Consider the following 25,989-nt stretch of genomic DNA (forward strand, 5'->3'; position numbering starts at 1 on the left):
TGGAATAATCTTTCTTCCCCAAGAAAAAATACAGTAAAACTATTACACAGTTTCTCCAGAATAGAAGCTTGCCTACGTGTTGTAACTCTAGCATTTAGAAACAAACCACAAGCTATGGTTGCCTTTTTCACTTCACAGAAAGCTCAGATGCTGGGAAACACACAAGCGTGTCACTCATTCTGACCAGGCGTTTGTGCACTTCGGGGAGCAAAGCCTGTCAGAACAAGTAGCCAGAACAACCTTAGCTGACCAAAACCCCTCAGCTGCTTTCTCCCACCTTTCCTGAGAGCAGACACATATCCACTCCCTATAACATTAACAGTAGCAGGGCAAAACTCAGTCTCAAATTAAAACAACCATATAATTTGATTTTTTTTCCCCTTCCCTTGCAACAGAAGGTTTTGGAGTCTTGCAAAGCAAGCATTTTCTTTGGGGAGCCAGAACTGCCAGCATGGGGAATAATTTTCTTTATATTTAGTTATCCAACAGTAGAAAGTATTCCACAGACACCATCTGCTCCTTCCCATGCCTCCATGCAGACCACTGGGCTTCAAGAACAGAACGGGTCCTCCACTTGCTATACCACTTTATATCACACATCACAGCTTGGAAAAAAAAACAGGAAGCCGCCAACTTGCTTTGCTGACACATCTGCTCTTTCTTCAGAGGACAACATCCTAAACTTTTAAACATATTGTGGCTTTCCTCTACTTCTCCCAGGAATGCCACTTGTTCTAGTCTCCTGTTACATTTCAGCCAAAGAGGATATCCCTTCATTTTCTTTTTTTTTTTTTCCTCCCCCACAGAGAAAAACGGGAGACTGATTATAGTAATACACAGTAAAGGAATGACTACCATGTCATTTTTTTTATTCCTAAAAGTATGCCTTGCTTTGGGTATAACACACAGCCTGTTCATGTCTGCATCATATTCTTAGCCTTTATACTCAATGTCCCTATATATTTTAACAATTTAAACGACCTCAGAAAGCCATGAGCTTGCAGAGAAGTGAACACAACTATCTATATGATACTAGTTACACTCACCGTTTGTTCTGCTTAAGCAATGCTGTGTCCATGTCAGACACATGATGTGGAGCTGAAGCCACTGAAGAGTCAATTTTTCTCCCTTTCCACCCCCCATAAGTAACAGGGCTCCCACTTTCAAATCCAGGAGGAACAGGTGCTCCTGATACAGCCTCCCAGCACCATAGGATCCACCCTACCTGCACTTGCAGCCCATTCATGCAAAGCTCACTGACTGTCGTTGCCCTCCCTGCGTGGCACACGAGCTGCATTCAGCCCACACTCAGGAGAACTTTGTTTTTATGTGCCAACCAGGATGATCACGGGCTTGGGGAGCACAAGAAAAAATAGCACTTTGTGGCCACGCAGACAGCTCAACAACGGTACGGTAATTGTTCCACCTACCAACTGACTTTCTGGGAAAGAAAGGCACTTGTGTAACTTTCAGAACAGGACTAGCATGCAAACCTCTACCGTGCAATGCAGGAAAACATTAGAGAAGTGACAAAACAACATTCAAACACCTCCTCAGCCTAACCACCGTCAGCTCTTCAGGAGACCACGTGGCTCAGCCCAAAGAAGCAAATGCTTCAGGAGATGTGGCAAATAGGTTTGCATAGCACCCTGCACACGCTACCACAAGGCAAGGAGTAAGAAGAAAGACCAAAGCTGCTCCAGGCTGCTAAGCCAGGGCTTGAAATGCTCCAGCCCTTCCCCCAGTAGCCGGTGCTTACACGGGTCATGAGAAACTGTCAATTGTTTGCTGGAAGACTCGCGTCCTCCCCAGGGGAAGGAGGAAAAACAAGCTCTCCACCTCGTGAGGGGCTGGCCAAGAACAACATGGTGTAGTAGAGATCACGGCAGCAGAGGCTACGCAGCGATGCTGTCGGCGCTCCGTCACGCCCAGACTTCAGTCTCTGCAAGCAGCAAATAGCAAAGGCACCGGCACAATGAGAAGGTGCAGAAGTGAGACACAACAGCCTCACCTGGGCCTTTAATCAAAGGAGTAAGCATACCTCTAGGGGGGGAAAGAAAAAAAAAAAAAGTAAGAACACAGGAAACTGCCATCTTAACATGCTGACAGCGCTGCTTCTTACACAAGCAGCCCGGCCCAGAAGAAAAAGAAGAAGAGCTAAAGACACCTTCCCTTCCCATTTGTCCCAGCTGGACAAGTCTTGCAGTTGAACTCCCTCCCACCCTGCAGAAGCGGATCACTGCTGTGACCACTTTGTCCACGTACCCTTCACAGTCTCACTGCAGTGTACACCTTGCAAAGTCACCTCACGCTCTTCTGGGAGCCGTCTCGCTAATTCCCCATCCATCAATTTCAAACCACACAACTTTTTAAGTGAGCTTTCTTCCTCTACATGCTGGCCATGCAGACACACTGAAATCACAGGCAGGGTGAGCAGCTCTTCTGCTTTGTGCCCTGTGTCATATATAGCTTTACCGCTGTGTTCATTTTCCACATAACACCGAGCACTTCCCTGAGTACTGTTCAATAACAAATTGTTGGGGGGGGGGGGGGGGGGGGGGGGGAGGGGGAAATGAGTATCAAGGCCATGAGCTCCTTATCCTGGCAATCAGAAGCCTGCTGTCATGTAAGAGACCGAAGTCCAACAGCTATGATGTCTTCCTTCAGATGTAAGTTACTTGAGGCTGCTCCCTACACTCTCTGTTCCAGGGGTTCCCAGCTGTCAGAATACCTACCACAGCACCGATTTTATATCCCAGAGCAAGAGCAGACAACTCTTGCTACACAGAACATTTCTTGACATAATAAAATTTTCATCATTCAGCTGCCTCTAAACACCGTGCTTCACCCTGCTTCCTGCAGATGCAATTAGAGAATACTTTCCAGACAGATACAAATATCAAGTATTTAATCTTTGGGCAACAAGACAAAAACCTTTAAAACAGGGAAAAGACTGCTGGAAAGGGCTTTTGTGTCACAGGAACAAATCAGTTTTCTACACTACCAACTTGTCTGAAACAATCAAGCCAAATTAAAAACACATGAAAGCCAAAAGCTCACATTCACACATGCTCAGCAAGCACCTGAACCTGTTAGCACCGAAGAAGAGCTTCAACTCCAGCCATAGGCTTCAGCACAGGTTTTCACAATGAAGACTCCTGTTCAATCTCTAGACTGAGAGCACACAGCTCCTTGCAATACCAGGGAAATCTGGTAAATGTGTGCCTACCCCACAGAATGAGATAGCAAGGCCCTACGCCTTCGCCTTGGACATTCAGGTTCACAAAGGAGACAGCCCCAGGACTTCCAGATGTTGCACAGACTGCTGTAAAGACAGGTACGCAGAAATAGCTCTAAGAAAATACATAAGATGACATTCCAGATAAGAACAGAAATCCACACATACCATGTATGAGGTTTACTATAAAGGAAAAAACTACTGCTTCTTTGCTCCCCAAAAGGGAGAGAAACGGGAAACACTGTGGCAGAACAAGTGCTGGTCCTCACTTCCAAACAAGGGCTGAGGCACAATTTGAGCCACATAGGACATTTCCTCTTGCATTCAGCACATTTTATTTTCCTTTGCTCCAAGTCTGCTGCAATAGGTGATAACAGAACTTGGGAAGCAGTGTTCTGTCCAGTCTTTCACAATCTTCTTTCAAAGAAGGCTTCATTTCCAAGATCTGTGCAAACAAGGTCAGCAAAAGCCTGGTCATTCAAGTCAGTAGTTTCAACTGCAAACAGTGGAATCCCTTATCCCATCAATATTTGAGGATCACTATTTTCTGCAGGTTAAATCCTTCCTCTGTAATCCCCACCTGTGACATGCCTAAAATAGCAGAATTAACCCAACAACAATTTTTCATCTCACTGACCACACTGAAGACAGGTTTTGTTCAGTCATCCAGAGAAGCTGTTTTACAATGCAAAAAAACTAAAACACAAGACCTTCAATTATATTTAATTACATAGTGGCTGTTTCAAAATGAAGTTGTGTGAACCTACAACACAACATGTTTTCTCCTCCCTCCTTTTCCTGAGGGAAGATTTGCTAGGCTAAAATCAGATTTCAGTTATTTTGGGGGGAAGTCCAGACTATAAAACTTTAAAACCCCCACAAAACAAACCTCAATCTGCTTTACTCTGAAGATCTCCCACATTGATTTAAACCTTTCCTTGACTGGATGCTTTTGTCTGAGCATGAGCCAAAGGACAAAGGACAAGGACACTGCTGCTGCCCGAGCAGCGCTGGGACTGGAAGGCTGCAGCAGTACCCTCCAGCAACACAACATTACTACAGCTCCAGAAGAGCCCTACATTTTCTGTTTGTGTAATACCAGGGAGAAAGACACTTCCTTTGGAGTTATCAAGAGCCACCTGGAAGAGAACTGTTCCTCAATTTCTTCAGCTGCTGTTCCCACAGCTGAATTCTCCAATATTTATGCCAAAATAAAGAAACCTCTTGTTTGTGCATTTGATTTATTGCACGTACAATGGGAAAGCTTAACAAAGGGACTCAACAACCATAGTACATTCATAGATTTTGTGAACTGGACTGTTAGTAGCCTTGAAAATATACCATGGATGCCAAAGTACAAGAGCACAGAGGCCTCTTCTACCAGAAATGGGACATTTTGACCCAGGAAGCCACAGTGCAAAGCAGCATGGCACAAAAAGCCCACAAGTAAAAACATTCTTGAATCACATGTGAGCTGGGCATAAGAGTCTCCTTTGTCTCATGTCTGAAGCTCACATATTTCACCATACCCCACCCAAGTGTTTTTTTTTTTGTTTTCTCCAAAATCTCAGAGCATAGATCAGACAAAGAACACCAGCTTTCAATGACTTGGGTTTAGTTCTAGACCTTACCCTTTAGCAAGGCCTTGCCAACCCATGAGTGAGACCATCAACAACAAAGAACTAGCATGCAACTTACTTTTCAACAGATGCATTTCCAATCTTTTGGGAAACTATTCCTAAAAATTGCTGTTTCAGTGGCACTATGATTTTGAACATGAAAGTCTTTTAAGGATAGAGAACATCACATTTTTTGTTCCCCCAAGAACAGAGCTAAAAGAACATCGTACCCTAGAAGTACTTTCTTGCAGCGTCATTAGCCATAGGATACAGAACACCATTTGAAGAACATATATTCTGTATTTGTTTAAAAAATACACAAAAGCTGTGAACTAGTTTCCTCCCACCGAGCTCACTCCTACTTCATACCAGGGAACAGACCCAAACTCCCACCTGACCTCTCCTTTCCCTGTCAAGCAGATAGCAGTACTATCTTAAACACCATCCCCACCTCAGTATTTGAAGTCTCACACATTTATTGTTTGTATAAAGTTGCTCAGGAAGTCATGCGCCTAACTCACTGATGGAGATAGCTGGAAAGGAAATCAGCAACCCACTGAGCATTTATGAAAAATATATACTCTGTATTTCCATCCTCAAAGAGCTGGTTTCCTTGCATTTTATCCAAAGCTCCAGGTCACAAGTTTCATGCCCCCTTGGAGAAGGAGGAAAAAAAAAAAAGCAGTACTGGAAAAATCTGATCCTGCCAGCTATCTTAAAATAGCCTCACCACCACCACCTTTGAAGGCCTACCAATGAAAGGGAAAAACCAACACAAGTAACTTATCTTACCTTTAAATTATTATTTTTTAATTATTATTGTTACTACTCAGAAAGGCTCCAAACGGAACCGCCTTCAGTACAAACTGAGTACAGGAGGTGAAGTTCGCCATGTACTTAACAGCCTGCTGCAGACACTTTGAAAGCGTAAAATTTCTCGTTTGTTGCACACACGGAAAACGGCCAGCGGTAGCCAGTCAGGTACAACACCACGGGGTTTGCTCACTGCATCTCTCCGAGCCGCCTCCAACCCAACTTAAACCCCCTCCCTACAGAGGCAGGGGAACGCAGAAGACCCGTGTGTCCCCTAAAAAGATGAGGTTCGTACACAGAGAGATGTAAGTCCACACAAGCCACGCATAGCGTGGCAGCTCGTCGGCAGCGCTCTGCAGCAGAAGCACCCCGGAGCAGAAGCCCGAGGCGGCTCGGCGGGGAGCTCGGTGGCCGCGGGGCGGCCCGTGCAGCGGGGCTCGCCGCCCACCATCTTGGGCGCGCCGCGGGCCTCACCTGCAGCGCCGCGGGGAGTCGCCCGGCAGCCGCTCGCCCGGCGGGCGGCCCAAGGCCAAGGGGAAAGTCGGGCGGGCCTGGATCCGGACCCGGCCCTACGATCCCCGGCGGCACCTCGCCGCAGAAACAACTTCACGCCGGCTCCCCGAGGAAGCCTGCCTCCTCCTCCTCCTCCTCCCTCCCTCCCTCCCTCCCGAGCCCCCGCCGCGGCGCCTGGAGCACGCCCGAAATGGCTGCCCGCTGCCGGGGGGCTGCGAGCCCCTCGTCCCCACTCGCGCTCCGAAACGCCGCAGTTTTAATGGGAAAAGGGGATTAGGGAGAGAGCAGATGTGCAGCCCGCACGCCGCCCCGGCCGGGGGTCGGGACTCACCCGGGGCAGCAGCCTGCTCGCCAAGTTTCGCCAAGTTGGGAGGAGGGCGAGGCGGCGGCCGGCGAGCTCTGGGGTGCCGCTGCCTAGTCCATGGGCACGGCGCGGAGCCGCCTCCAGACGCTGCCCAGCCACCGCCACGGGAGCCGCTCGGCGGAGCCGCCCCGAGCCGCCCCACTCGCCGCCGGTTCCCGGTGACCGAGGCAGCGCGGAAATGCGCTGCCAGGCCACGCCTGCTCCTCGCACACGCAGCCGCCCTCCACACAAAGGAAGCCGGCCCCTCCGCCTGCGGGCCCGCCGCTGTCCCGGGCTCCCACCGGCCTCCAGGCGGATCCGTGCCCTCTCCCCAGCCGCCGGGGGAGCCCCGGTTCAGGCGCCCCCTGCGACAACCCCCGAGGCCGGGCGGGGGCTGCGAGCGGCGCGGCTCCGCCCCGCCCTAGCGGCCGCCCCTCAGAGCCCCGCTGGAGGAAGCCCGGCGCTGTCAGCTTGATAATAACAAATATCATTATTTTAGACAGTTTTTTAACCGAGATGGCCGCGGGGCCGCCCTGCGGAAGATGTTCAAGAAACCGTGAGCTCGGTGGCGGGCCGGGGCAGGTCGCTGCAAGGGGCGGCCTCGCTTCCACCACGCTCTCCTCAGGCTTTCGTAACCACAGCGAGCGTGAAACAATTTCAGGGCAGAACCCTAGAAGCACAACCCGAGCGCTACCTAGAAAACCAGAAGTTGAAGGAAAAATAAACAAATAAAGCTACCCCAAAGAGTATTTTGAGTCCTCAAGCATCCCGGGGTTTTTAAGCTTCTCTGATGAGGCCCCAGGAAGGCAGGCGTGAGGGGAAGGAGTGGCTGACTCATGGTTTTTAAACCCCTGTGGTGAGCAAGCGAGAGCTCTCACCTGAGGCAGTTGCCACCTGGAAGATGGGGAAATATCCTGCCTCATCCATCGGCTGCCTGCCTCCCCGGGCCAGATCTGGCCACCGGTCAGCCCTCCAAATCGGTCCTCGTGTGGAGCAGTCCCTGGGCATTGCTGTTACCTGATGGCTGCCTCAGCTTTTCTTGTCCCCATCTGCGTTTTGCATCTTGGCCTCCCTGCCCTCCCAAATAAAGGGAGAAAGGTGGTCCTGGCCTCCTGCATAGATCAAAGGCAGTAAGGCCTGCTTTGTAAAAGGGTTTCGGGAAGCAGGCTGCATGTGATGGAGGGCATACGCTGAATAAGAGCCACAAGGCCCAGGACACAGACAGAAAACCTAGGCTTTCCTCTGGGGCAGCTCTTTGTACCACAGTTTCTAGCTTAGATGCTAACTTCCATACACTTCTCCTCCGTGCCTTAAGAATTCCTTAACAGAAGGAAAAGTCACCTTCGTTCTCTTCCTCACAGATAGAGCAAAACTATTTTCCTCAGTGCTTCACAAACTATGAAAATACATTGGTGTGCAATAAGGTGAGGCTAATGGGGGTAGCTCAATGCCAGAGGCACTAATACAGGCTTTCTCATATTCTCTACACTTCTTAATCTGCCTCAGGACTTGGAGTTCAAGACTTAATTATTCCCCTGGATCAGCAACAAGTGCTCCTCACAGAGATGACAGCAATCTCACCAAGTGTTCAGCTAAACACCAAAAGGAAGATTTGAGTGAATAAATGGAGTGAGTTTGGCTCTTCTCATCTATGCAAGGCCAAGGCCAAGAACCAAAACCATGCTAGAGTTAAAAAGCTGTAGATGCGCAGCTCCTGTCACACACACACCTGTCTGAAACCTAAGTGCAGGTGCACCTCTGGTGGCATCGCCAAGATTCCTTCTCACCTTCTACATGCAGTTATTCAAAGAAATGTAAATACAAAGGTTTTGATTGTGTCTTCAAAACTTAGATTCTCACAAAGGCAAGAGATTGCATTTGTGAATGTCTTAGATACAGGCATTGTGAATGCTGGCTTATGCCAAAGGCATGGAAGGCTGAACCCTTCCAGGGCCACAGCCGGGCTCAGCTATCCTCTGTCCCTCAGGTAGATACCATTTCAGGGATCCCATCTGGGACTGGAGAAAGGCATCTTTAATTCTACAGATGGTACTTAAAGATTGTTAAATGATAGCAGCTTCGCTATAGTCTCTACTGCTTGCAGGCTTCCCCAAGCTTGTTCAAGGATTTTAGAAATCAAAGTAAAAAGGAATTGACAGATAAAGCTGAGAGAAAATGCTAGAAGAATTACCTGAATGTTAGGGATGATCTAGGTGAAGAAGAGGAACTAGAAAGGGTCATTGGATTATCGGGTAATGAAAAGAGGTAGAAGAGATCCTTTCCTCACCTCAGAAGCTGTTCCAGTCACCTTGCAGAGCACTGAGCCACATCTCTGGTGACATCCAGAGCCAAGGCAGACAGCTCCAGTATGCTGCCAGCATAAGAGATGAGAAGACAGAGGGAGCAATAGTAACTGCTAAGGTTCAATGGGGGAGACAGCTTTAGGGTATACAGACTGTGGAATAAGGAAGGAGATCCCTGTCTGTAAAATAAGGATCTCCTGCAATTGAAAATAGTCCTGCAAAACGGCCAGTAGTAGCAGTTCACAGTGTAGCAGAATTGACTGTGTTGACTGTAAACGTGGATATAGTTCAAACAACCTCTCTATGTGCAATTTACTTGCCTTTGACATTATCTCTGTTCTGTGCATTTCACTGTGTTGCCAAGAAAATCAGGGTAAAAAAATCTTATCCTTCACAGATGCATTCACTAAGTACAAGGGCAAATTGGAAGACTTTATAAGGCAGTCACTTCACCAGTAAGAGAGTGTAATAGCACTGCAGGAATGAAAATGGAAAAAAATCTGATTTTTTACTGAACTCGTGCAGGCTCCTGTTCATGCATAACTTGTCATTGCAGTTTCCTCTGGCCACTACAGACATTTATTGAAATTAATGAATGATGCATTATGAGGACTAGCTGGTAGAAAATGACAAGACTGGAGCTATTCAGCAATTCTGTACGTATTCCATTGTATACGATCAGCTTTTTCATTATCATCAAGCACAATTTTTTTAGTGGAAGAAATTTCTATTTATGCAGGAAGGTTTCTCAGAATCAGAGTTAAATTTGGAATTATTGTGTGGTTTTAATAATTACAAGGTTCAGAGGAGGCTGTGGGGAAAAAAAGCCTGCAGAAGCTACTGGGAGACTTTAAACAGCTTCACATACTGAGAAATCAATAGCTGGACCTAAAAGAGAAAGTCGAAATATTCTGGGAAAAACCTTTATAAAATGTACGAGATCCGTTAGAAACGGGAAAAATTTGCATGGATTTATTCAGATATCAAATAAAATTAGGGTGGGTTAGACTGAACCGGTGATTTAACGTCATCCGTCATTTCTCCACAGCGTTCTCCGTCTTCCCAGCGCCCTCTGCTGCTAGCAAGTGGTTATTGCACCTGTCCACTCCAGCTCCTCCAAATAAGCCACTCGCTCACTGGCAGCATCTGAAGTTAATACTGCTGAAGCATAAAACGTTGGTGAGGATTACAGTGAGTCTGCTAATAATTTATTCTCTCCACACTCATTTAGAAACATTTATATGCCGCAAACTCTACCATTCATCACCGTATAGCTTTCCTTTAACATTTTTAAAAGGTTAAAAGGTTCACACAAGTGAAAAGATTGCAGGAATAGATGTCTTTTCTAACAGCTTTCTTCAAGCCTAATCGGGACCTACAGTGTCCAGTTTCTGGCGTCTTTATTATGCAAATCTTTTACTGCGGAAAAAAAAATCGTGTTTATTGCTGACCTTCGTTTTGGCTAGGGAAGTAGTGACATCCAGTGGCTTGGAGATAAAAAGAGCTTTTCTCATTCTTTTATTTCTGTCAAAGTGCATCACAGGAAACACATCAGAAGATGGCAGGGATCCCTTGGCATTCCCTTCTCGCTGTGGATACTTGCAAATGACACCAATTACAGGCAGTTTGACAGCCGTGGGAATGGATAGCCCACACAGGGAAACAGAAATGCAGAACAGGAAACAAATAGAAAACACCCTCTGAGACCATCGTTCTCATGGATTTAAAAGGACACTGCAGACAGGAAACATAATCGGCATTTTTTAAAGTTCAAGTATAAAGCACCTTCCTATATTAGACCTACCCCCCAGCTTACAGCATTTTCCCACCATAATGTTTTTCTTCTAACATAGTTTCTGTCCCAAACAAAAGGATGAATGACAGGCTTTCAAAGAAATGAACAAGGGGAAAATGACTGAAGAAAAATGACTATATTGGAGTTTTATTGCCCGTGCCCAGGATAAACAATTTTTCAATTGGTGTTTCCACCATCAGAGTTTCCAGTAACCAACTAGGTATTCAACCTAGATGTTATATTTGATGCACTAACAAGTGACTTATTTGGTCTACATGTGTTAAATGAAGAAAAAATCAAAACATTATATATGTATAGGGAACTGAGCCAGCAGAGGTAGCTGTTGGCACAACAAAATCAACAGCCATTAAAATATTTTTCCATTGAGCATTCTACATTTAAAGAAGAAAATGTTTTCTTAAACCAGATATTCAGACCTTGCACAGTCTCCAACATCGGAAATTCAGCTAAAACTTATCTGTTCCTCTTTCAATGTTTTGCTTTTTTATTTCTTCGAGACTGCCCATTTTAAACCCCTATTAACAGCTCCTGGTTCCTAGGCACCACATATTTTCCATCCTCTCCATATGTATTCCATCAACACAAAGTTCAGAAAGGATGAGGCAACTCCAAATAATCCCAAGGTTGGCTTAAATATATATATATATATACAGTTTATCAAGTAATTATTCTTCTGAACATTTTTGAATACCATTTGGACCTCTTGCAGATCCAAATTTGAGTTGATCTCCAAAAGATGGGGTTAGAGAACTTTGAAATGTGGGTAAATTTGCATAACTCTCAAATCAGTACACTGTCCCTCTAGCTGTTTACATGAGCTGTCACTGTGAACAGTGGCAAAAGGCACTCTCCCAGATCTGGAGGTCTCATATGGTTACTGTACACATACCTTTGCTGAAGCTGACAGATCACAGAGAACCTGCAGTCTCTGCAAGTATTTTAATAATCATCTTCAAGAAGACTTCATGGGTCTTTCCAAAAATGTTTCTATGCTAAGCTGTACATTTCATCATGTTGTAGCATCAGTATTATGCTTAACAGCCACTATACTTCAACTAAACAGTCTAAATGCTGGACATAATGGCTTCCTAACTATTTCCAAGATCACAAAACACTGGCCCTTTTGGTAGGATAACAGCAGGTCTGCATTTGTCTCATCGTGATCAAGGGCCTTGTGGAGTCAATGCAAGAACTGTGGACGAACTTATCAGAGTGGGCGGAATTCAATTGCACATCCGCAAAATTTTAAGTAGATGCTCTTCAAGTTTAGCAAGTTCTAAAGGCACTTCACTTTATCTTACATTTCTTGGAATTTATCTGGCTTTCAGCCCATACTCCAAGGACTGTGTACGTATTTCAGATTTCATGTTTATGTGAAATGGATAAACAGCCCTTGAAATGAGGCCTGAAATTCATGTCTCTGTACCTTTTTGCCTGTGTTTGTGCAAGCTCTGTCCCCTGCAAATGGCAAAGCCTTCTAGGTCCCACTGCAAGGAAAACAAAACTCAAACAGGAGTCGTGATCTAGAAGTCTGCTCGTACTATGAGTAAAATCTTTCTTAGTAGTAACATTGTGCATCTCTAAGAAGCAGTAGTTCCTAGCCTTTCTTCTAGCACCTCTTGTGTCTCCTACCCCTTGCACCCCAAAGTAACAATGTGTGTACTGAAAACAAGTGTCAGACAAGCACTCATGTTATGGGTACTCCTTTTCAGTGATAAAAAAAAAACAGGGCAAAAAGCCCTCAAACAATTCTTCATTTCTTGAAGCAAACTCTTGGCAGTTTTCTGGCTGCTCTGGATCCCATTCAGAGGAGCTTACCTCCACTTCGTCATTTCGTACCTCACTTTTTTTTGACACCATCACAAGCACCAGGTACCTAAGACCTAAATACTAGGAACATGCTTTTGGCTTTTACACCAAAGATGTAAGATCATAGCTGATTTAAATTTCTCAAAAAAAAAAAAAAAAATCAAAACCAAAACCTCGCAAGATGAAATCTAGTCCCATCTTTTAGCCTTTTGAACACTTTCCTCCACCCAACCATTAAATGAAAAAGGAATGACTACAAGGGGGTTAGGAATCTGAATTTTTCTATACTGCTGTTATTATAATGGTGTACTTCCCTAACAGGGAAAATTGTCTTGGTATTTGCTCCTGCATACTAGTAATGTGACATTATTGACATAGAAAAATGTTCTTTACCAATATCAGACACCTTTATACAAATCCAGGGCATTTTTTTTTTTACTTAAGTAGTTAAACCAACCAAGTAAATCAACATACTTGAGAAAAAGTGCATTAGCATTTAGCTGAATTTTCCAAAACAAAGGTGGGAAGAGACAGATGAGTGATGTTAACCCTGCAAGGAGGCTGGATGCAGTTATCCTTGTTTGCTGCCAGGGCTCATTAGCTCTAGTTCACCACTGATCTTAGGGGCATAATTACCCAGGCAGCTCAGAACATGGTCAGAGACAGAAGATGGTTCTCTGCCCCTGACTATGAATCCTAGGAGAGCCTTTATGAAGTCCATATCATGCAGTGAATTTGCTAAGCAATCAGCAAAATAGACTTTGCTGCCCTCTACCCTGCAAACTCCTGCTTCTTCCTCCTCCAAAATCAGTCCAGCTGATAGTAGTATACATATCCAGTTCACATTTAGTTTTCAAATAAAACTTGGTGAACATACAAATCACTCAATTTCTTGCTGCTAAGTGCTATTTAAGGCAAACAACAGACAACAAAGAGAGCATAAATATTTGTAGTTAAAATTAGGTCTGTCTGGACAGAAATATTTGAAAGTCAGGATTTCATTAATAATGATGCAATTTTAAAACTTGCATAACTGATTTAACACAGACCAATGCCAGTCCTCAGTGTTTGTGAAGTTTTAGTTTTTGCCTTCTAGGTTTCATATAGCCAACACTATCATCCCCTAGGCAACAGCATGAAGCTGCATCAAGGGACATTCAGGCTAGATGTTAGAAAAAGGTTCTTCACTCAGAGGGCTGTCAGGCATTGGAACAGGCTCCCCATGGTCATGGCACAGAGCCTGCTTTTGGACAGTGCTCTCAGACACATGGTCTGTGTGGAGCCAGGAGTTGGCTCCAATGATCCCTGTGGGTCCCTTCCAACTTGGGATAAGGCTCTAGTCTCCTAGAAACACAGATATGGTTAAATGTTGTTGGAAAACAAACAAAAACAAAAAAACACAAAGTGAAGACATTTCATCTACATAAAATTTTATTATCCTTCAAACTCTACAGATACGCAATTTCTCCAGCCTTAGCAAAGCTCCCCTAGGCAGACAGGCTTTCAGTCAACTGTCTCTGACTGAGAACATCTAGGCTACGTCAGATTTTAGACCTAGCCTTTCATTAATAGTCAGACACAAAAGGACAACTGAAACCCTGACCACCCAAAAGGTTGCAAAGCAACAACAAGGAAGGTTTTCATCAATTATATTTGAATAGAGAATCTTTCTTCTGTGATGATCACTAAATAGTTAACAAGCCATTGAACTGCACGTTCAAGAAAAAGATGCATTTTACGTTTCAAGCTGTGATCAGAAAAACATGCAACTATTTTTTCACTTCTGAAGCTTGTGGTTTTATCTTCTCAGCAGCTTCAAGGACAGATGGAAGGCTGACTTTGTCACCAAATTCTTTCTCACGATGTTCCAGTAGAACACCCTAGTCAAAGACAAAAAAGAGAAATTCATACACTAATCCTGGTCTCCCCACAGGAGATCAACTGACCAGCAATTGAATAATGCCAGAAAATAAACCTCTAGGCTCCCAGGAGGCATGAAAGCCTCCTAGGTCGTTTGCAGTACCTGTCTTCCTGCCCCAATCACATACACGCCTCCCAGGGTGAATCCTTCGCCTTCCAGGTTACCGCTATAGCCATTTTTCCAAGCACGGAAGAAATTTTGCCAGACTCCAAAGCGGAAGAAGCCCGACATCATCATTTTTCTCCTTCGTGGACCATAGAAGCTTCTCTGCAATGAGAAAAAAGCAATCTCAAAGTGAAAAGGACTTTTCCTCCCAAATGAAAATTAGGAAAACAGACAACCTGGTTTCCAAGAAAGGCTATAATACAGAAAAGATGAAAAGACAGAGCTCAAAAGCAATTTCATCTGAACTAATCTCTTTAACAAACTACATGACCACTTGTATCCAGACAGCTAACCATTGTTACTGCCACCATGCATGAATCGTTTTTTTCAAATGATCCACAGCTATTTAAGCACCATAAACATTTACAGCCACATTGCTGAGAACAAATGTGCTTTACGATAAACATCATTTTTCTTATTTCTGAAGCATGGCAATATAAATGTTGGTCAAGAGGTAACAGTGGTGCCAAGTCCTGAAACTATCAGCCATCTGCTTATTTTGCCCTTTTTTAAATTGTTTCCTTCAAACAGGCACAACGGGGAAGGAAAGCAAACGTATCTTTTAGTTGACTTTGAATATTAGGTATTCTTTTTCCTTCAAAAGCCAAGGGATTTGTAAATGGGTCTTTTGAGTTAAGTAAAAACATATGATTTTGTAGGACATCAAACTGGCAATACAACACCTATGTGCTGGGAAAAGCCACATGCCACAATGTTGAATTACTTGCATTTTTCACCTTCAGACCTTGAGTCATACATTATAAACATCAGCAAGTTACACAGCCAGTGGAAGAAAGGAATAGATATTAATAAGCTATATTGTTTATCTATTAAAGGGGAGAAATAATCCCGCAAAAACATATTATCAGTGCATAGCTACAGAGCAGTTTGTAAGCTGAGCAGGTTATATATAGAAAAGCAGAGCTAATTAACTTCTTAAACTACAATGCTACTAAACCCTTTTTCATTAGAACACGTTCTATCTATATCATACCAGCTCTTCAAAGAGGACATCCATAAGGTTGTTTTTAAGCAACGTCCTGTCCCCTGCCAAAAAATAACACACTGACTTCATTATACCTTTTCATCCAGAAAGATTTCTCCTTTGAAGTAATGCTGAAAATCTTCCACTTCAGTCCCTATCTTCTCTTTCACAACTGCATAGAGAGGAACACCCAGCTTGGACAGCTGAGGTTTCAGAGAGGAAAGCTCAGAAGCCTCCTAAGAAAACAAAAAAGAACAAACATTTCAGCAAGTTAGTTAGAAGTTGGAAGCTAGAAAGCTTCACCTTGAATTTCAGAGCATCAGAAACATGTACATTCCAGCTTGAAGTGCAAAACAAAAACAGACCTATGAATCAGACATTTAGGCTAGCTCTACTGCTAGGCAGGTCTTCATTACGTTTAATGGAATTGTCTCCCCTAGGCAGGGAAAGAGACTTTTGGACCATTCACTGGATAAAATATTAAATATTATCTCACACCAAAGCAGGGAAACACATCACGAGCCTTTCTGCAAAGCACTTGAGGGCTCTATGCAGAAGTATAATATGCAAGTCTAGAGTAAGTAGTGGGGTATAAACGCACTCTCCGTCCTAGATTCCCCGTGAAAACAATCAGGTAATTTCTTCATGTACCTTCAGTATCTCAGAAGCAACACTTTTTGTAGTGTGTAAGCACATACGGTGTCAGCAGTCATCTGCTGGCTTTTTTGTTCTGAAGGAAACCCAGCTCTCAGTTTGAACAGCAGTCTCCAAGGTTTCTCCAATGGAGAAAGGTCATTTTTTTACTGCACAAAACTCCCAGAAAGAATTCTGCGCAACAGCAAAAAAGACTATTTACATCAACACCCTCAGCCAACTAAGTGAAATGCCTTAACTCAAAGGTTTTTGGGATATCTAGACCTTACAAGTACCAAGTAACACCCAGATAGGGGTGAAGAGAGAAGACAAAAGACATTAGAGAAAGACACCAGTGGGTGAAAGGGTAGGCAGAACATTCCAGAACATTACTCTTGATTTTTTTCAGAGGAAATGAAGAAGGATGAATCAGCATCACAAGCAAACAGTGAACAGTGAAGTGTGAGACTTAAAGGATCATAGCTTAGGCTTGCTAGACCTTTCCCCTATTTTCTGATCGTAAAGACTTGCTAATTATTTTCTGTTTTCCTCTAACAAAATACCTTGTGATCCTCCTAGAAGGGAGGTTAATGGAAATTTTATCTGGATTTTTTTTTTTTTTTTACAGTTCAAAATTCTCATAATCAACAAAAAAATCCGTATTGTGACATTAAGTGTTCCAAGCTAGGGAAGTAGGGCTCCCTGTAGGATCAGAAATCACCACCTCTGGAGAGAGAAAGATACCATGAAACCCTGATTATCCTTTTGCCTTTAGAAGAAAGGCATTTCAGCAATTTAGTGTGGGGAGCAGCGGGGGCTGTGTCTCCTTCATTTACAGGGAAGGGAGAGAGCAAAAACAAAGTAAAAACATTGTTAAGTTTTAAAATGATACAGCAACAGAAAACAAAACAGCCTCTTTTTGTGGGCAAATTACTGCACATAACAGCTGTACAGTTACTGTCTTTATCGTGGACCTGTGACCATTTCATCTGGTCCATGAAACTGTTTTTCTTATATTTGTAAAAAAAAAAAACAGACAAGCACACCCCAGCAGAATACTTTCTCCCTCCATCAATGCAAGGTCAAGTTATAAGACCAATTCCCATTTTGTTTTGTCTCTCTCCTAGTTCAGCTATGGCTCTTCTGCTACTTTAGACTGCTTGAGTTGCATTTCACCTACAGGACTTAGCAAGCCCATGGAACTTTCGCAATGGCTGGAGCACTTCATCACTACATGGCTGGATCCAGACTCTGAGTTGTAGAAGTATTGTACTGTTGAACATACGCTATTGTAATAATAATAAAAAAGGAATCTGATGATTTAGGATAGAGATGATAAAGATAAATGACTTAAAAAAAAAAAAAAAAAGACAAATTTAAGTCTACAGCCCTCAGAGGTTCTCAAAAGTCCAAAGAAATCATTTCAGTAGGATTTGTGACGTTACTTTGCAGTGGATTAATGGAAACATGTCCTCACCACTGGTACCAGCTCAGTGACCGATAAAGTAGTACGGCCACATTTCAAACCCATCTCTGTGTCCAGGGACGTACACGTACCTTCCTGGTGCAGTCAACAAGGACAAAGTTCGACATCCTTTCCAAAGCATAAGATAGTGGGAACCAACTGTAGTTTTGTCTCTTGCGGAAAAATAAAAACCTACAGCCTCCAGATATGGCAAGTCACCTGTATTGAACTATTCTAGCAGCTCAAAGGCGGTGATAATGGGGAAAGAAGTAGTTTACATACTACAGAGAAACCTTGGTAAACAAACAAGGACAGCTTTCTCAGTGGAAAGGCAAGAGTCAACTCACAAAATGATTTGAGTAAACAGCAATCCAAAATAACTTAGAGATTTTAAAATATTTTTCAAACATTTTCACCTTTAAAATGAAAAACAATTATTTGCCATAATTAGCTGAGCAGTACAGTAACTGCCTCTGTTAAGAGTTTGAAGTTTTGAACCAGAAGAAAGAATTAGAAAATTAAAATTTCTCCCTTCCTATTTTTTTTCCCTGAACGAAAAAAAAAAAACAACAATTCTTTAAAATGGCCTCTTTACTACAACTTAGGAAGTCAGCTTTAAAAATAAAGACCACCAACCATTAATGAATTCCCATCTGACTCTATCCAAAAGTCACAGAGACAGGCACCCAGCACATTTTCTTCCTGCCTACGCTACACCTGTTCAGAGAACAGAGCACTTTAATCTAACCTGTCATAAGTCCTACGCATACTTAAGTGGTTATTACTGATGGGAGCAGATCCCTTAATTAAGTGGTTACAATATAAATTACCCCATTTTATGGAGTAGTGACTAACAACATAATAGCTATTTTCCCCCATAGCTATGAGAAAAATAGTGGCCAAAGCACAAGTTATGGCTGTTTCCAAGCACATTTTACATTCAAATTTCATTTCTAGTGTCACCTCTCACCTCCACCCAAGAAGCCTAATGCCCGCCTAAGGAACAGATCTTGTTTCTCAATCCACCTTGTTAGGAACCAGTAGCAGTTTGCATACACAGTCTGTGAGGAAACATGCTGTTTCTGCAACACATTCTTCTTCAGACTCCTTACCTTTCTGTCTCCCCTTCAGCACCCAGAACAGTGAGGGACTCCCCTTTATATGCTCCCCCCCCCTTTTTTTTTTTTTTGCTGATGAGCTTTACCTGATTACTTTCTGCCAGCCCTATCTTCATCTGGTTACCTTTCTGTCTCCCCTTCAGCACCCAGAACAGTGAGGAATTCCCCTTTATATGCTCCCCCCCCCTTTTTTTTTTTGCTGATGAGCTTTACCTGATTACTTTCTGCCAGCCCTATCTTCATCTGGTTTTGACCAGAGATTACCTAGCTCACAGGATTTATTTTGGGCATATGGAATATGACCATGTCATAAGACTCATTACTAACGGTATTTTGGGTAGTCTCCGCTTCTAATTATTGTGGGCTAGATCCCTGGCAGATGTAAAAACATCAGGCACCAGTTGCCTTCAAAAGGACAATACTCAGGATCTAGACTATACAAACTTGTTGCCAAGAAAACTGAAACTACGTATGTTGTTAGCTGGTGACTGGTTTGTGCCAGGAAACAAGAAACTTTCAGAAACTCCAGATGTATCTGATGATTGTCCCATTCATCCGCTCCCTTTATTTAAAGGAAATATACGCAAGTAGGGCATAATTGCTCTTAATTTATCCCCAAATCCAACACGTACCTCTCTGCACAAAAATCATCCAGGTCTTCGCACAGCCATTATCACTGCACCATTCTTCTTCCATAGTTCTCCTGCTTTGAAAGTTCTTTGTTCTGTTTATACAGGAGAAATAGCATCAACAATAATTATTAACCACTCTTATTAATAATGATTAATGTTTTGAAGACTAACATAAAGCATTGCAGAGAATTCCACATTCAAATACAGTTATATTGCAGGAATCTTCTATGTGCCTAACAGAATATTACGTGCTTTATTGATTTTTTGGTGTGTGTCATGTTTCACCAACTGAATTACAATTTAAAATAGACCTTTCAGAAGTATCAATTGTGGCTGGTTTTCCTTCCCCAGAATCATCTGCTACCAAGGATATCCAACTACTTCCCATAACTAGGGAAGACTAAGAAAAACTGTTTACATACCTAATGTGACCTGTGTGAAATCCTCTATCCCCTACAGAAAACCTTCAGTTAGGGAACATTAATCCTTCTAAACATACTTCACTCTTCTTCAGTGCTTCCAGCCCAAGCCTTACAGAGGGGTTCTTATGTAAGCCCACTTATCAAAGAATAAGGGCTCAAACATCCAGAGTCTTACCTGATCCCAAAGTTTTTAGCTCAATCTCCTCCAAAAACTCCAATGTAGCCTTTTCTGGCTTGGACAAAAATAAGTCTGTGTTAGCAAGGACAATCCCTGTTACAGCGGCACCAATTGCTCCAAGACCAACAGACCACAAGCCCATGGTGAAGATTCCAAAGTCAGGTAGAAAGGACATTTCTGGAATGGGAAACAAGAAAGCAGCTCTAACACTGAACATTGGTGGTGCCAAGGAGGAAATAGATTAAAACAACTAAAAACTCACATGGATATTTTGGGGTTGACTGAAGATGATCTGTATGTTTATTAATGTCCTGACTTGGGTTTCAGGTTTCATTACAGGTCTGCTCCTGGCCCACATCAAAAACACCACAAGGTGATCTTACCTTTTTCTGGTACCAGATTAGCAAGAACATTAATGATTGAAGTGCTCAAAATACAATGGGGAGGAAGGAGACAGAAGCATATGTGGGTAATAAAGAACCTTTAATAAGATGGCCTCTATGTTAGCCAGTACCTTCAATTATTACAGTAGGACAGTGGTTTCTTTAAAAAAAAAAAAAAAAAAGAAAAAAAGTATTTGTAAACATATTTTTCCTATTTTAAACAGTGCATTTTACCAACATACCACAGAAGACTTTAAAAAAATCTCTATGCAGCTCAGCATAGCTGGCAGTCTTTCCTGTTCCCTACAGTTCCACACCACAACCAAAGCAGACACAGGGCCAAAATCAGAGCTCAGAAGACGTCCCTGCACACAGAAATATGTAGACTTGCAACCTTAGGCACAGCGATCTGACATTACAGACATGTCCTGGACAGCACCTTTTATATGCAGACCAACTTCCCACTCTTTCTAAAGCAGATTGTGTAGAAATCTCATCAGGAACAGACAAGTTAAACTCACACCCATCAGTTAGAATGGGTAAGTTTGCAATAGAAGCCATTACATATGCTGGCTTGTGATTTAAAAGTACAAACGCTGCTTGTTATTACCAGTGATTGGTTTAGTAGCTTTTTTTTTTTTTTTTTTAAACAAGCAGCCACGCTTCTCACAAAAGCCTTCAAAACTCAGTCCTGACCCTTCCACAAGTTTCACAAGCCTGGAGAGGGCTGACAGCCACCTTCCAGTGAGGCAGTATCAGTTCTGCAGTGCAAGAACGCAAGCTTAGCCCTGCCTAGAGGTCAAAATTCAAGATCCAACTGCAAGCAATAACTGGTACAAAAGTCACTGAATTTTGGCAGTATAAGAAGTCACTGCCTGTCCACATCACAGTAGCTATGTGTTATAAAGGGCTGCAGATTTATTTCCTAAGTCACCCAATACTTCAGTATTGCACCAGCATTTTCCACAGCCATCTGCAAAACCCCATTCCTTGATATACTGCTTTGCTGAGCATTACTGCCTGTATATATAGTTCTGTTCAGAAGAGATTTGCTTCCCCATAAATATAGGAAAAACATCACTGTTTTGGATGCAACTAGCAATACACCGGAGACATGCATCATCTTTATCCCCACAGCCACCTTTTGTGTCAGAGACACATTCCCCAGATTTTTCCAGGAAAAAATCTCTTTAAAAACTATTTCCATCCTTAAAATTAGTTCCGGGATAATACTGATGACCAAATGCAACCAACTACCAACCTGCAGAAACAGTTAGAAATACTGAATAAAGTGGTGTTTTTTCCTTTCAACACCATACTTGGTGCCAAGGAGGACCTTATCGCAGTATCTAGAAACGTGAGCAATCCAAGATCCTGAGCAGGAAACAAGGGCAGTTTACACAAACACAATGCAGATAAGAGAACTTATTCTACACAATTTCACCGCTTATTTCTAACACAGGGAACCCTTCCTTGTCCTTATCTCCTTTGCCTACATACTTTTTTTCAGGCATAAAGTCATACTGTAACAACAGTGTGTAGATATCTGCCTGTAACTCGTATCAGAGACCATTCTGACCCCAGCCTTTGGAATGAGCAAAACATAACTTGAAATGCACTGCTGTAACGCGCCAGTGTCCTTGCATTAAAACTTACTCTCCTTGGCATACCCAAAAGGCTATAGCCCTGTTCTCTCCCAGCATTGATTGTCCAACTATTCCTTCCACACTTCTCTGAGCAAGACCTGTTTTTCCTCTTCATTTTCAGATACAAGAAGAGAGGGCTATAAATACCAAGCATTATTGCCATGCACGTTTCATTTGTGTACTGAAATGCTGTCAAGTTGTCGGCAACTGCTAAACGAGCAACTTCTCACACAGCTTTCCATTTCCGATAGCGTTATGTCATTGTTAGCGTTATTAGCATTGCTGAAAGCCAGCTCCACTATTAGTTTACATCCACTCCGTTGTAGCCTCATTAATTGATTGTTAACCTTAGCTCACCTCTTCAGTCTAGTTGGGCGCAGCTCACGGACAGAAGAAAATGCAATTTACTAAATGCGCGAATCTTTTGCTATTTCTCTAAACAGGGACACGGGAGAAGCTCTGCAGGGATACTGAAATCCTCCCCCCACCAAGCAAGCACCGCAGCGAGCCCCTCTGAGCAATCCACGCGGGAACGTGCAGCCGGGGTTATTCCAAACCCGCTGCCCAAGCAGCCGGAGCCCCGACGCATCCCTTGCACCGCTCTGCAAGCGAGGAGCCCCCAGCAACACCAGCAGAGCGGAGCCAGCCAGCAGCCTCCCCCCTTTGGCGTGCAGCCTCCCACGCAGCAGGTAACCCCAAATCCCCACCATTCCTCCGGGCCGACCGCCACCCGGCGGGAGGGCAGGACGGGGCCCCCCAGGACCCCTCCAAGCCCCTCGCGTGCGCACTCACCCGCAGAGCCCCCGCGGCGGCCGGGGGGGAGCTGGGGGCGCTCCGCCACCGCAGCCGCCACCCGCAGCACTGAGCGCCGCAGCCGGCCTGCGGCGGGTAGGAGCGAGCAGAGCTGCCCAATCCACTGCCAGATCGCTTACAGAGAGCTCAACCCACCCCCCCCCTCTTTTTTTTTTTTTTTTTTTTTTCTTTTAAGCTCAACCCATGCATACCATCTCTATAAGGAGGGTGGATTGGGGAGTGCAAGCTTTCTCGAGGCTGAGAACGTAGTGCTAAACTCTAAATTCTGCTGAAGTAGGGGTTTTGTTTGTTTGTTTGTTTTTCCCTGTAGAACCATGCATTTTTACAGTAAATATTTTGCTTATGTTTCAGTCCATTCTACTTTAACAATCCCCAACCCCCCAGCATACCCAAACAACACAAACAGCTCTGGAAACAATTAAACCATCACACTGTTGGAAACTAGTTTCAATAGAGAGGATATATTGGTGAATTAACTCGATGTTAACATGGTTTACCAGCATGTTACCAGCGTTTACAGTAACATCCCTTCACTGAAGAGCATAGTTTTTCTCTGCAACTATCAGACCTGCACGCTCTCAACTCTGCTAACTTCTCCAGGTCTCAAAACCTCCAGAAATGGATGCACACTTCTCTTTACAGAGATGAGAGACTAAAGAGGGGGAAAAAAAAATAATAAAAAAAAAATAAAAGGAAAAACATCTTTTTGTGTGTTTTTGTGGTGGCCACAAGCAATCTCCAAGATAACAATGACTTGTTTTCTGGTCTGCCAGTACTCAGCTAACCAAAATTTAAACAAGCTAAGCCTTAATCCTGCTCTAAGTGCCAGTTGATGGTCTTCACTTGTGTCAAGACAACCAATTAAAACATGGCTCTCTAGATGCCTCATTTCCCTCCCACCCACAAATGGAGAAAAAAAATGTCATTAAGAAGATAGCTATCCTTAAACATTTATTTTAGCAGTGTAAACAGGACCCATTGCAGCTGTGACAAAAAATACTGGAAAGTCCGTGTATTCGATTTGTCAGTAAAAGTCATGGTAGCACGGACTTTCTTGCATACTTTTCTTAAGAATACAGCTGAGCAAAAGTGGAAACATTCAACCAGCACCGTCACAAGCCGGACTGCACTAGTACATAGCCCCTAGCCTAATAAGTCTTTCATCAGTTGTTTTTGGCCACTGCCTTTTCATCCCTTCTCTTCTCTCCCATCTTGAACCTAAAAATCTTTCAGAGTTTTGTCACAACTTGCATATCTTAAACACAAACTAAGCTGATGATTTTTTATGAAACATTCTCTCCAGAAATGACTCATCATATTGCAAATATCTTTGTAATTAACTCCTTTTAAATAAAATTTACAATTCACAATAAACCGGTGACATCCTCATCGGAATTTGATGAGCTTTTAAATACCCTTAAAGATTGCAAAACAGAGCAACCTATCTCACTTCAAAATCAGCTTTGCTTTACCCAGGGATTGGACTAGAGAACCTCCAGAGGTCCCTGCCAATATAATTCAATCACCCTTGAAACACCAGAATCAATGAACAAAGAAACCTCCTAACATTTTTGAAGGCAAGAATGTTTTTTTTTTTTTTTTTTTTTTTTCCCACAACTTCCCCTCCCTTCCTTTCCTTTCTGTCATTGTAAAGATCCTGCAAGAAATCACTCCTTGTGTCAATAGCAGCAGTCATCTTTTCAGGCTTTTTCTCAGCCTGCCCATTTCGTTACCAATCTCAGCACTGGGTCCCAGCTGAAGAAAAAGTTGCTGTGTCAAGCAAGCAAACCACACTCCTTTGAGAGGAAGTTAGTTGGTAGACCATATAACCTGCCCCATTCTGAAAACGTTTTAAAGAAATCCAACAGCTCGACTGCACTTTCCTTTCGAGCAAGGGAGAGCTCTTGTGCCCTTTGGAAATCTTCCAACTTGCGAGGGGCATTCAGAGGGAGCTCGATGTTGGCTCTGGGATGACAAATCAAGCAGCAAACCAGAGACACCATGCAGATGGGAGGCAGCACTGAAGCACAGCCCCACGAAAAGCACCATGTGAGAATACACCAGGCTGAATTCGCTGCTGGGGGCCACAGCTGGAGAACTGCATTCTGCGGGAGGCCGCAGAGGTGGGGAAGGCAGGGGAACAGCACCGCCCAGCAAAGCCACAGCACGCTGCATGCCTGGCAACGGGGCTCTCGGTTTTGAACCCTGCAGTAAATACTAAATATTAACTTACATTTTCCCCCCTTTTTCGCTTTTGTAGGCCTTAATCGTATTTTAACCTTCACACTCCTCACGTTACAAGGAAATCGTAGTTTCTCGTTGCCGAAAGTACGACCACAGGCTAACCGACAGCAGCCCCCGCTGCAGCCCAGGGGCGGCGGCGCCGTGCCACCACCTCCCGGTGCCGCGGAGCGGGGCAGGCAGCCACGCGGCCAACCCGCAGGGACGCCCCGGGCACTGCCGAGCCTGCGCAGGGCGAGCACGCCGGGCACCGGAGCTGCGGCCGCTCCGCCGTGCCTACTTACGGGCAGCCCCGACCTCGCCGCCGCCGGAGCAGCGCCGTGGGCCCCTCTCGGTCGCCGACCCCTCGGCGGCAGCAGCGGGGCCGAGGGCGCGAAGCAGCCACCGCCCCCAGCGCGCCCCCGAGGGCCCCGTGCCCGTCCCGCCGCCGCCAGGGCCCGCCCCAAGCGCCCCTTCTCCTCGCTCGGACCGTGGCCAAGCCGAGGGGCTCCGACCCCGCGACACGAGCAGCGGGTGCCGTGCCTCAACGCTCGGGAGGCGGGCAGGCCGCGGGGGCAGCCCGCAGGCCAAGAAGGCGGTGACCTTACCATGGGAGCAGCGCGATTGATGGGGCACTTGGAGGGCCTCGATGGATGGATATAAATATACTGCGCTCAAGAACAGACTTGCTCAGATAAGGCAGCCAGTAACAACATGTCACACAACATGTCACAACACCACTTAGCGAGCACACTCGTCAGTCGCTCGCGGTCATTAGGCACCACTCCAGTCAGCAGCCCCGAGGACTTGCCTTCACTGTCCGGGGACTATTTCCTGAGGGTTCCCGTTGACCTGGCAAAACAAGGAAGTACTGACGATGGCAGCGCTTCAGGAAAATGGGCTTAATCCCTCCATGGATGGTACCAGCGGGTCTACGTGCCAAATAATCAAAAG

At 44.3% G+C, this 25,989-nt stretch overlaps 2 protein-coding genes across 5 annotated transcripts in view; both read right to left on the reverse strand.

Annotated features, from left to right (window-relative positions):
- The window catches only part of TSPAN14 (tetraspanin 14), a 42,609-nt gene extending 35,756 nt beyond the window's left edge, over positions 1 to 6,853 (reverse strand). For both annotated transcript variants that reach the window (XM_084289801.1, XM_084289802.1), the window contains exon 1: positions 6,515 to 6,853. The gene's annotated coding sequence lies outside the window, so the exon portion shown is untranslated. The remainder of the gene's footprint in view (positions 1 to 6,514) is intronic.
- Positions 6,854 to 13,869: 7,016 nt separating this feature from the next.
- Positions 13,870 to 25,741, reverse strand: PRXL2A (peroxiredoxin like 2A). Of its 3 annotated transcripts, none has more exons than XM_084290228.1 (6): positions 25,644 to 25,741; positions 19,971 to 20,150; positions 19,374 to 19,465; positions 15,621 to 15,761; positions 14,478 to 14,642; positions 13,870 to 14,334 (listed from the first exon to the last, which is right to left on the reverse strand). In XM_084290228.1, the coding sequence occupies exons 2-6, from the start codon at positions 20,146 to 20,148 to the stop codon at positions 14,224 to 14,226; spliced, it is 687 nt and encodes a 228-aa protein (XP_084146354.1). In that variant the 5' UTR covers positions 20,149 to 20,150; positions 25,644 to 25,741; the 3' UTR covers positions 13,870 to 14,223. The 3 variants fall into 3 exon arrangements, with proteins under 3 accessions (XP_084146354.1, XP_084146355.1, XP_084146353.1); XM_084290229.1 differs by lacking the exon at positions 25,644 to 25,741 and adding an exon at positions 25,049 to 25,583; XM_084290227.1 differs by lacking the exon at positions 25,644 to 25,741 and having other exon boundaries at positions 19,971 to 20,165.
- Positions 25,742 to 25,989: the final 248 nt, after the last annotated feature.

Source organism: Netta rufina (assembly GCF_964035555.1).
Source record: "Netta rufina genome assembly, chromosome: 7".
In the NCBI taxonomy this organism is placed as follows: Eukaryota; Metazoa; Chordata; class Aves; order Anseriformes; family Anatidae; genus Netta; species Netta rufina.